General features: G+C 44.1%; 1 protein-coding gene across 1 annotated transcript in view; it reads left to right on the top strand.

Moving 5' to 3' along the window:
• The first annotated feature begins 11,002 nt into the window (after positions 1-11,002).
• Rab11b (RAB11B, member RAS oncogene family) overlaps positions 11,003-12,260 on the top strand; it is a 13,369-nt gene continuing 12,111 nt past the window's right edge. Inside the window, exon 1 of the mRNA XM_021186184.2 lies at positions 11,003-11,262. Within this exon, the coding sequence (XP_021041843.1) occupies positions 11,223-11,262 (40 nt within the window). The 5' untranslated portion in view covers positions 11,003-11,222. The remainder of the gene's footprint in view (positions 11,263-12,260) is intronic.

The raw sequence follows: 12,260 nt of genomic DNA, 5'->3' as shown, positions 1-12,260 counted from the left end.
AAAAAAAAAAAAACACCATCTCTCTGAAGGGAAGGGAATTAGTTCAAGGCAGGACACACATTTGCTTCTTGGGAAGCTGAGGCAGCAGACTCACAAGTTTGAAGCCAAGCTCAACTACACAGTCAGTTCCAGGCCAGCCTGAGATACAGTGGGATCCTATCTCAAAAGCCAAAACCAAGTAAAAAACAACAAGCCACCAAAATGATAGGTTAGGGCTGCATCTTAGTTGCAGAGCACTGCACCTACCTCACATGCATCGAGGCAGCATTTGGTTCCATCCCCCAGAACTGAAGGGGGGTACTTTTTCAAAATGTAGTTCCATTCATAAAATATGTGTGTATATGAGTTCACGTGTATGCATTTGATACAGGGTGGGTTGATACACACTGTACATGTGAAGGCTAGAGGCCAATTGTAGGCATACATTTTTTGCAATTTACTTTTAATAAGGGTTCGACCTCTCCTCGAGCCACCACCCAGCAGAGACAGTGAAGAGACAGTTGTTAGGATATGGGGGAGGTGGACCTGTTCAGCAGTAGTTCTTTGGGGGCGAGCTCGACCTTCTTTGGCAGCAGTTCAGTCCCGTAGCAAACACCAAATACGACTGCGCATCTGCAGACCACTCCTCTAGGCAGGCAGACACCATACTTGAACGAGCAGCTGCAGTTCAATCCTGAAGAAACTGCCAGGCTCTCCATCTGGCCTGACCCAAGGCCACTGAAAAGGCAAGCTGCCTCAGGAACCTCACAAGTTGTTCTGTGTTGGACTTTCTTACCTCAAGTTGAGCTCAGCAATGCTACGAAAGATGAATATTGTGAATAATGACTCAATACATGTGAGTCGTTAGTGAAGAATAGAGAGGTGGGGCAAACCAAACCAGTGGTCAGTGCTTGTCTCCCACTGTCTGTGGAGTCATATTTATACTCCTTCATCACTGGTCCTTTCACATGCTTCCTATATCAAAACATCCTTTCACCAGTTTCTGCTTCTGGAAGACAGTCTTTCATGTGCCTGACATGTTTAGCAAGACATCCTTTCACCTGTGTGCCCCAGCAAACCATCATTTGACATAACTAACTTTCCAAAGAAACTACAAGTTTCCACTTAAGTCAATAGTGGTGTCTTTAATTATTCTCTGATTTGTTTATTTATTTATTTATTCATTTTTGGTTTGGTTTTTCGAGACAGGGTTTCTCTGTATAGATAGCCCTGGCTGTCCTGGAACTCACTTTATAGACCAGGCTGGTCTCGAACTCAGAAATCCACCTGCCTCTGCCTCCCGAGTGCTAGGATTAAAGGTGTGCGCCACCACCACCCGGCTCTGATTTATTTTTTGAGGTAGGATGTTTCATTGAACCAGGGGCTCATAGATTAAGACAGACTGGCTGGCCAGCATGTATTAGAGACTCTACTCTTCCCCAGTGATGGTTGCTGCCACCTCAGATTCTCAGCCTTTTTTTTTTTTTTTAATTAATGTAGTATGCTATCTTTATGCACACCAGAAACGAGCTTCGGATCCCATTACAGATGGTTGTGAGCCACCATGTGAATGCTGGAAATTGAACTCAGGAACTCCGAAGAGCAACCAACGGACAATCTTAACCACAGAGCCATCTGTCCAGCCCACCACCTCAGCTTTTTGAATGGACTGCTGGAGATTTAGACTCAGATCCTCATGCTTGCTTGAAGAGCAAGTATCTTACCACCTAGATCATTTTCATAACAGACTCATTTTAGAAACAGAATGTCAGCTGGGCAGTGGTAGTGCACACCTTTAATCCTGGCGCTTGGGAGGCAGAGGCAGGCAGATTTTTGAGTTCAAGGCCAGCCTGTTCTACAGAGTGAGTTCCAGGACAGCCAAGGCTATAGAGAAAAACTGTCTCAAAAAAAAAAAAAAAAAAAAAGGAACAGAATTTTTTTTTTTTTTTTTTTTTTTTTTTTTTGAGTCAGGGTCTCAAATGGTTCTCATACTTGCTGTGTAGTCAAGGTTGACTTTGAACTCCCGATCCTCTTGCTTCTACCTCCTGAGTCCCAGGGTGAAAAGCATGCACCATCATGCTGAGTTTATGCAGTCCGTAGAGATGGAATCCAAGGCATTGTACATGTTAGGCAAGTACTCTACCAATGGAGCCAAGCCCCCAGCTTCCACTGCTACTGTTTGACTATGTCTGCACAAAGCTCATGCTGTAATGGGCACTTAGAAACTGCCTTTGGGGCTGGCAAGATGGCTCAGTGGGTAAGAGCACTGACTGCTCTTCCAAAGGTCCTGAGTTCAAATCCCAGCAACCACATGGTGGCTCATAACCACCCGTAATGAGATCTGACTCCTTCTTCTGGTCTTGTCTGAAGACAGCTACGTTGTACTTATTTATAATAATAAATAAATCTTTGAGCCAGAGCAAGCAGGGACTGAGTGAGCAGGACCGACTGGAGTGAGTAGTGGTCCTAAATTCAATTCCCAACAACCACATGAAGGCTCACAACTACAGTGTACTCATATACATAAAAATAAATAAATAAATCTTAAAAAAAGAAAGAGAGAAAGAGTGAAAAAGAGAGAGAAAGAGAGAGAGAGAGAGAGAGGAAGAAAGAAAGAAAGGAAGGAAGGAAGGAAGGAAGGAAGGAAGGAAGGAAGGAAGGAAGAAACTGCTTTTGATGCACTAGCCAAATGGCTTAGGCAGTAAAGGGGTCTTTCTGCCATCTCTGAGAACCTGAGTTTGATCTGGAAGACCTACATAGTGGTGGTGGAAGAGGACTGCTACCAGTTGTTCTCTGACCTTCATATATAGGCACACACTTATACACATTAACAAATAAATAAATGCAATAAGTTTGTTGTTGTTTTCATTGTTTGTTTTTGTTTTTCAAGATAGGATTTCTCTGTATAACCTTGGCTGGCCTGGAACTCACAGAGATCTGCCTGCCTCTGCCTCCCAAGTACGGGAATTAAAGGTTTATGCCATTACCACTTAGTTATAATAACTTAAAAAAAATTAACCTGTTTTGCTTAAAAAGAAAAGAGAAGACAACCACTGAGGTTTTTTTGAGATGGTCCAACAATAAAGGCACTTGCCACCAAGCCTGAAGAACTGAGTTCAATTCTGAGAATCTACACAGTGGGTGGAATGATAGAACCAACTCATGCAGGTTGCCCTACACACACACACACACACACACACACACACACACACTAATAAAAATATTTTAAAAGAAAAAATACCCTTGACTTCTCACATAGGAACTAAACATAAGATAAACACCTGGCCTCTCTGCCTTTGTTTTATGTCTGAGCCTGTGTGAAACCTCGACTACACTGTTTTCTGTTTAAAGGCTGAAGGCACAGAGTCATTGTCCTGAAACTTTGTGAGCACAGCTCGTACCTCAGATGGAATAAGAGAGGCAGTTCATTCTGTAGCCAACGATAAGTGACTGTGACCTCGAAACTTGCATTCAGCTCACCCTGATTACCACGCTCCAAAAATGGTAACCATTTTGTAATTTTTTTATAGTCATAGAGCAAAAGAAAATCATGAGTACAGGCATTTTTCAAATACAACTGTGGGAACATCAGGTAGGCAGGTTACAGCAAAAATGGGGAAATCTTTATTATAGTATTTTTAATACTATCTGATGGTATACTGGGATTTGGGGGGGAGGAGTACATAAAAGCTAGTTACTTACTGATACATGCCAAAAGACACCAAGGTAGAAAATGAGTAGATTTTTTTTAAAAGAATTATTCTCTGTGTTTGGGTGTTTTGCCTGCATGTGTATCTGTGCACTATGCGTGTGTGGTGCCTGAGAAGGACAGGATAGGACATTCGATCCGCTAGAGCTGGAGTTACAGATGACTGTGAGCTGCTATGTGGATTCTAGGAATGAACCTGAGTCTTCTGAAAAAGCAGCCAGTGTTCTTAACACTAAGTCATCTTTGTAGCCCCATGAGTGGAGTTTTTTTGTTTTTTTTTTTTTTAAAGATTTTTACTTATTTATTTATGTTTATGAGTACACTGAAGCTGTCCTCAGACACACCAGAAAAGGGCAGACACACCAGAAGAGGGCATTGGATTTCATTATAGATGGTTGTAAACCACCATGTGGTTGCTGCAAATTGAACTTAGGACCTCTGGAAGAGCAGTCAGTGCTCTTAACCACTGAGCCATCTCTCCAGCCCCCTGAGTTAGTTAACTATTTACTTACTTACTTATTTGTTTGTTTGTTTGTATATATATGAGAGATGTTCTCTCTACATAGTTCTGGCTGTCCTGGAATTCACTATGTAGATAAAGCCTCAAATTCACAGAGATCCTCTTGCCTCTGTCTCCCAAGTGCTAGGAGTAAAGGCATGCACCATCACATTAGCCAATAAAAAACTTTTTAAAAAGTCTACTTTACAGGCATTGTGCAACATCATTGTTACTTTATGACCTATCTTGCCAGACTATGACTGGCTATTATGAGGGCTAAAGAGAGGCCAGAGAGATAGCTCAGGGCTTAAGAGCATTTGCTGCTCTTACAGAGTATCTGGGTTCAGTTCTCAGCATTCACAGGGTAGCTCAAAGCCATTTGTAACTGCTCTTCCAGGACTTTTGATGGCTTCTTCTGGCTATAAGCCTGTGGTATACATATATACATGTAGGCAAAGCACTCACACACATTTTTTTTTTTATTTAAAGAAGGCTAAAGTTGCATAATTTGGCAATTGACCCACAATATTTGTGTGCGTATTAAGAAAGAGTGTTTTCCTAAGCCTGGATCTCACTCTGTAGATCAGGCTAGTCTCAAACTCAAAGATATGCCTACCTATGCCTCCCTAGTGCTGACTTTAAATGTATGCTGCACTATACCTGGCTGGACCTGCAGCATGTCAACTGTCTGCAATGCTGAATCGTAGTCAATCAATTTGTCTCATAGAATCCTTCATTCAGGTGTGGCATTTTCCTGGGAATTTCAGCTCACGATCTTGAAGACTGGAGCTTCACAGGGTAGATAGAGCATCCCAAAGATGAGAGCTGTTTTCTATGTGGGGAAGGCTGCCCACTGGAGCAGATCATCCTGTAGGAAACCAGATCAGTCCCCTCCATAGCTAGCGACAATGCTAAGAGACACTATCAATGGATTATAGTTTAACAGACTGATAACTTAGCAGCCACCAGAGAGGAGGAGCTGGGACCGTTTCTAGATGAAAGCTACTTAATTATGCACACATCTTGCCCTTGCCCTAATTCTTCCTCTATCTAAAACCAAAAGTTCATATCAGTATCCTACAAAAAGAAACTTGTGGTCATTTAACCCTTTTTGAGGTTCCCTCTCTCCATGGTGACTAATTAAATAAGTCTCCTTTTCCTTCTTTCAACCACTATTTACGCCTTTAATTAGAGTATTAAGATGGTTGAGCCTGACTGGTTGAAACTTCAAGAGCAGTGCCTTTTGCCTCAAAATCTGGTTATAGTTGTGCTGGAAGAGGCAGGAGGACCAGGAGTACAAGGCTAGTCCATTTCGTGCAAAACCAAAACCAAGCCAAACACACACTCAACGTGTTAGAGTCTAACCTCCAACGTAATACATTGTGTGCATGTTTTTGTTTTTTGTTTTGTTTTCTTGTTGTTTGGTTTTTCGAGAAAGGGTATCTCTGTGTAGCCTTGGCTGTCCTGGAACTCCCTCTGTAGACCAGGTTTGGCTCGAACTCAAGATATCCACTTGCTTCTGCCTCCTGAGTGCTAGAATTAAAGGCATGTACCACCCACCACCTGGACCAAGTCATAACATTAATGGTGTTAGATTAGATGAAACTCAAAGCAGTGGACTCAGGATGGCATTAGTGGCTCTAGTTGTTTCATGTTTTCTTGTTGTTAGTTTGTTCTCTGTAGGGTTGTTTGGTGGGCAACACGTGCAGTGGTGTGCATGAGGGTCAGAGGACAACTTTCGGGATTCAGTTCTCTCCTTCCACCTTTACTCAGGCTCCAGTGATTGAATTTAGACCACCAGAGGCCAGCACTTTACTTACTAAGCCATCTTGCCAGCCCTGTTCATTGGTTTATTATCATCGTTTGAGATGTGGTGTGGTATAACCCAGGCTGGCTCCAAATTCACAATTTTGTCAAGGATGACTTTGAACTGGATAGCCTCTGGCCTCTGCCTCTCAAGTGTTGGGATCATAGGTATGTAGTACCATGCCTAGATGTTTGGAACAAGGTCTTGTTTGAACTTCAGAACAGCAAGATTATGGAAACTTGAACTGGCTATGGTCTCAAGTTTCCTTTGATCCTCCTGCCTCAGCTTCCATAGTAGCTGGATTATTGCCATGCATCATCATGAGAGGTTTCCTTTTGTTTAACTCTTTGCTGCCAGATTCTACCTGCCATGAGATTACTGAGACTGTCTCTTTCAGTGTTGAATTGCTAGCACATAGTAGGCACTTAGTGTTTACTGAAGGGTGGATTAAAAGGCTTTTCTTGTCTTTATCTTCCTAATATTTTTCTAAAAGGTTTTTAATCAAACAATTAACATATCTCACTTGTTTTTAAAACTCCCTGTGAGACAGAAGAGGCGATAGATATGTGCCTGTTATCTTTAGCGCTTGGAAATAAGAAGCAAGAAGACCTGTTTAACATTATCCCTGATACATAGTGAGTTCAAGGTCAACTAGGTCTACCTGAGATACTAAATAAATAAATAAATAAATACTCTTTCTGGTGGCTTTAGGTAAAACAGTGGCCTGTGAGTGATGAGGGCAAAGGAGGGAGAGCAAAGAGGAAGAAACTGCCCAGTCTAGTGATGGGGGTCATGATTAAATGGTAGTATGAAGATAGTGAGAAGCAATTAGAACCAGAATCTTTTTAGTTTATTTCTCTGTTGCTGTGATAAAATGCTGAGCAAAAGCAAGCCAGCAAGGAAAAGATTTATTTGGCTTACAGGTTACAGTCTACCAAGAGAAGCCAAGGTTGGCACTCAAGACAGGAATCTGAAAGCAGGAACTGAAGCAGAGACCACAGAGGAACACTGCACGGTAGCTTGTTTCTAGGCTCATGTCCAACTATGTTTCTTACAGTCAAGGCCCACCTGCTTAGGGGTAGTACTACCTGAAATAGGTTAGGTTCTCCTATTGCAATGATTAGCAATCAAGAAAATGTCCATAGACATGTCCATCGGCTAATCTGGTGGAGATAGTTCCTCAACTGTAGTTTAGTTTTCTTGAATATGTAAAGTCAATAACCAAGATTAGCTGAGGAATGCAGGAGGATGAGGGACAGAATGAGGTAGTCAAGGGTGACAAGTGGAAAAAAGTCAGGATCCCCGAACCCAGAATAGAAACAAGTATTATTTAACTACCATGTGGACTCTGCAGTTATGTTATTCTTCACTCAACAGATGCTCAGTACAAGAGTACAGAAATATTGTGCACACAGTCCCTGCCCTCTTGGTACTGATAATTCTGTTAGTGACTACAAAAATTTAAGTGAGGGCTGGTTGTGTGTGTGACTCAGTGGCTAAGCACTTGCATATAGGCTCTAGGTTTGGTCCTAGTCACTAGAAAGGGAAAACAAAAAACTAACTAGGTCAAGAAAGTGATGCATATTTTGTGTTCGTAACATTCCGAAAGGCAGCAATGCATTTGCAACACATGCCACAGCTTTCCTTAGATGTCAGACACTTTGCCACACACACAAAAAATTAACTACAGGTCTTAAATGCATTTGTATACCAAAATACCATTTTGTATATTTAAAAAGAACACAAAGTAAAAATAAACTTTCTCTCTGTGTCTCTGTGTCTGTCTGTCTGTCTCCAGAGTTTATGTAGTTCTGGAACTGACTATAAAGACCAGGATGGCCTTGAGGTCACAGAGACGGGCCTGCATCATCTTCTGAAAGGGTCTCATGTAGCCCCTGCTAGCCTAGAGATTGCCATACACTATATATGCACACACATACGCTTGTGGTTCTGGTTATAGAATCCAGGATTTTGTTCTTGTTAAGCAAACACTCTTTCTATCTATCTCTTTAATTGGCATATTGGGCTAACTAGGCTAGCCTGACTTGTGATGGTTTGTATATTCTTGTGCCAGAGAGTGGCGCCATTTGGAGGTGTGACCTGGTTGGAGTAGGTGTGTCACTGTGGGTGTGGGCTTAAGATTCTCACCCTAGTTGCCTAGGAGTCAGTCTTCTAATAGCAGCCTTTGGATGAAGACATAGAACTCTCAGCTCCTCCTGCACCATGCCTGCCTGGATGCTGCCATGCTCCCACCTTGATGATAATGTACTGAACCTCTGAACCTATAAGCCAGCCCCAATTAAATGTTGTTTTTTATAAGACTTGCCTTGGTCATGGTGTCTGTTCACAGCAGCAAAACCCTAACTAAGACCTTGTTCAGCTGCCAGAGGCTGGGTTTTCCCCCCCAACTCCAGATACAGCACCAGTTTCCAATGTAACATTCCCCTCTTACCCTGCTTCATTCCCTATATAGAATTTATCTCCCTATTGCTTTAACATATGCTTTAGCTTGGTATAGAGACACACATCTTTGCCCTCAGCACCACTAAGGCAGAGTCACACAGATTTCTGTGAGTTCAAGACTAATCTTGACTCAATAGTGAGTTCGAGGACTGGCAAGACTACACAGAGAGACCCTGTCTCCAAAAAAAAACTTAAGAAAAAAAGGATGAACCCGGGCATGGTGGCACACGCCTTCAATCCCAGCACTCGGGAGGCAGAGGCAGGCGGATTTCTGAGTTCGAGGCCAGCCTGGTCTACAGAGTGAGTTCCAGGACAGCCAGGGCTACACAGAGAAACCCTGTCTCAAAAAACCAAAAAAACAAACCAAACCAAAACCAAAACAAAAAAAAAAAGAAAGAGAGAAAGAAAAGAAAAAGAAACATGAATACAGGACCCTAAGGTATCAGATCCCCTGAAACTGTGGTTACAGATGGTTGTAAGCCACCATGTTGGTGCTGAGAATCAAACCTGGGTCTTCTATAAGAGCAGAATGTGATCTTAATGGATGAGTTCTCTCTCTAGCCTCTTATTTTTGTTTGATTTAGTAAGGGCCTCAAACTCCATATGTGGCAGGAGATGACCTTGAACTCAACTCTCCTAATGGCATATGCCACCACACCCAGTCTATGTGCATACTAAGAACTCTCACTTGAGCCCCATTTTCAGCCCCAAAGCAGCTTCTAAACACCTGTTATAGTGCCAGTAATAACTTTCCCCCCACTTCAGTGCTAGGGATTGAAATCAAACCTTTGCAATCTAATTAGTTTAGCTTCCAGCTTGAGAGATTTCTCAGTGGTTAAGATCATTGGCTGTTCTTACAGAAGACCCAGGTTTGATTCCCAGTGCCCCCATGGTGGATCACAACTGTCTATTACTCCAGTTAAGGATCCAACATCATCTCTGACCTCTATGGGCACTGCAAACACATAGTGCACAACATGCAAACAAAACACACATATACAAATAAAATTAAGCTGCATTGTTGTTCCTTATTATTCTCCCAACCTCTGAATATCTGTTAAACAAAGACTTCATGGCCCAAATGAGCCACATAATCTCAGGAATACATAAGCAGAGGAAGAAAATGAAATCAGAGAGGTAACTTTTTTAAAAAAGATTTTATTTATTTATTTATTTTATATATATGATGAGTACACTGTAGCTGTCTTCAGACACCAGAAGAGGGCATCAGATCCCATTACAGATGTTTGTGAGCCACCATGTGCTTGGAATTGAACTCAGGACCTCTGGAAGAGCAGTCAGTCTCTTAACCACTGAGCCATCTCTCCAGCCCCCGAGAGGTAACTTCTAAGTTACCAGTGTACAAGAGAATCATAAGTTCAAAGTTGGCTAGCATGAGGTGGCGTGTTTTTTAATCCCAGCACTGGGGAAGGTGGGGTTGGGGGCGGCGGCGCAGAGCCAGGTGGATCTCTCAGTGTTAAATATCAAGTTCTAGGCAGGGAGACCCTGTGCTCCAAATAAAACAGAACAAGAAAAAAGGAAGTTAGTTCAAAGTAAATACGTATTGTTATCATTCCTTCTAGGCTCCCAGTTACCTGGCAATAGCTAGGCATGACTAACTCACTAGAAAAGGGGCTGTTTGCTCCCCTCCTCTCTTATCTTACACTCTGCCCCTTCTCCCTGGCCGGCCTCTCCTCTTCTCTCTCCACCCCACTCCTTGCCACTCTCTCTGCCTTTCTCTATCTCTACTCCCTCTTCAATATGAAGCTAGTCAGGTTAACAACGAGGCCTCTTCTCAACAAACAAACAAACAAACAAACAAGCAAACAAACAAAACCAAGCCGGGTGGTGGTGGCCAACGCCTCTAATACCAGCACTTGGGAGGCAGAGACAGGCAGCTCTCTGTGTTCAAGGCCAGCCTGGTCTATACAGGGCAAGTTCCAGACAGCCAGGGCTACATGGTGCGACCCTGTCACTCACACACACACTAAAGAAAAAAGAAAATCAGACAGGTATAGTCTGATCCATATCACCAATTCCAGTCTAGCTAGGGTTTCATAGTGAAAACCTGTCTTAAAAAAAAGAAAAGAAAAAAATATGAGTAATGGTGAAAGCAGAAAACAAGAGAACTTTTTGAGAAGAGGAACAAATAAAAAAGCCTAGAATCCCCATTTGTTTTGGAGGTACTGACATAAGCTTTAGATTTAAACAAAGAACTCCCCAGAACTGCAACCCAGAGAAGGAACCCCCAATCAACGAACATACACCCGGAAATGGTCATTTATGGGGCTAGAATAAGAGGTCGGAGGAGACCCACTAATCTATGATGTCATCAGGACGTTAAAGTCCGTAACGTCACCTAGAGGTAGCTCAATTTCCCTTCCCCTACAGGTTCGCTGGAAGGCCCAGTCTGAGTTCAGTCTCTCATTGGTTACGCACTCTGTCAATCCACTTCATTGTTCAAGTGTTCCGTCCCGCCTTCCCCTGTCTGCTTTTGATAGGCTGCTGAATCTGTCACTTCGAAAAGGTCCGCATTCCTTCCGCCTTTCTCCGGGAGACCGAGGGCTAGAAGGGTGGATCCCAGAAGGCTCCTACCCCCCCGAGCTCGGTTTCTCAGCCTGATTGGCTTGTCCAGGTGCCTGTCACTACCGCTTTCACCGTTGACTGGCCTTTAGACCGCCGCTCTACGCGGCGCCGGTTCCGCCCCCGACGGGTGTTTGTGGTGGGGCTGCGGAGTCGCCGATCCCGCCGGAAGCGCCAGGACAATGGGGACCCGGGACGACGAGTACGATTACCTATTCAAAGGTGCGCCTTGTGGGGTACAGACAGGCGAGGTCACAATAGCGACTGGAGGGCCGAAGCCGAGCTACAGGAACAGAGAGCTCAGGGTGGAGCCCGGGACTTCAACGGGGCCTGTCCGGGGTAGGGAGTCGGAGGAAGCCGGGGCAAGTGGAGTTCGCTAGGCTTCGGGCCCTAGTACGCAGTGGTGAGGAAAGGGAGGCTCGGCGAGGCCTACGGACCCCGGATGCGCCGGGGCGGGGCCGGGGCCTTGGGGGGGTGGGGCCCGAGGAGGTAGGAGAGGCCGTTGGGGCGGGGCGTCCCGAGGGGCGGGGCTTTCCTGGGTTTGGCGGGCGGACTGCGTTGAAAGCAGGATTGTAGCTGGTGTTAGGGCAAAGGAGAAGGCTGTGGGCGTGCCCACAAAGCCTGATTGGTGTGAGCCTTCTAGGACTGACTGTTACACACGGGGCCTACCTTGGAGTGGAGCCTGGATCATGTGCAGGAACCCTATATTATGGTGCTTTGGAATTAGGTGGGTTGGGGCCTGTCTGTGCACTAGTTCAAACTCCTGATATTCACGGAGAAGTGATTCAGTTGGTAGCATTCCTAGCAGCAGCATGCTCAAAGCCCTGGATTTTATCACTAACACCGCCTTGGTGATGGTGCAGGCCTGTAGTAGCAACACTTCGGGGGCAGAGGTAGGAAGATCAAAAGTGCAGAGGCCAGGCTGGATTACTGGAACCCTTTCTCAAAGAAAAAAAAAAAAACCACACATGGACAATGTTAAATGCAGTACCTGTACTATTCTGAGACTTTTTAATAATGGTCCCTTTTACTCGTCCTTATTAGTTTATACAGTCCATACTATCCAGGAAACAGGCCTGTAGTGGTGCACACCTGGAATCCCAGTACTCAGAGTTGGAGGTAGGAGGATATACTGGCTAGTTTTGTGTCAACTTGACACAGCTGGAGTTATCACAGAGAAAGGAGCTTCAGTTGAGGAAATGCCTCCATGAGATCCAACT

This window comes from Mus caroli, chromosome 17 (genome assembly GCF_900094665.2).
Source record: "Mus caroli chromosome 17, CAROLI_EIJ_v1.1, whole genome shotgun sequence".
Classification (NCBI taxonomy): domain Eukaryota; kingdom Metazoa; phylum Chordata; class Mammalia; order Rodentia; family Muridae; genus Mus; species Mus caroli.
This window is presented reverse-complemented; position numbering and strand designations above follow the sequence as displayed.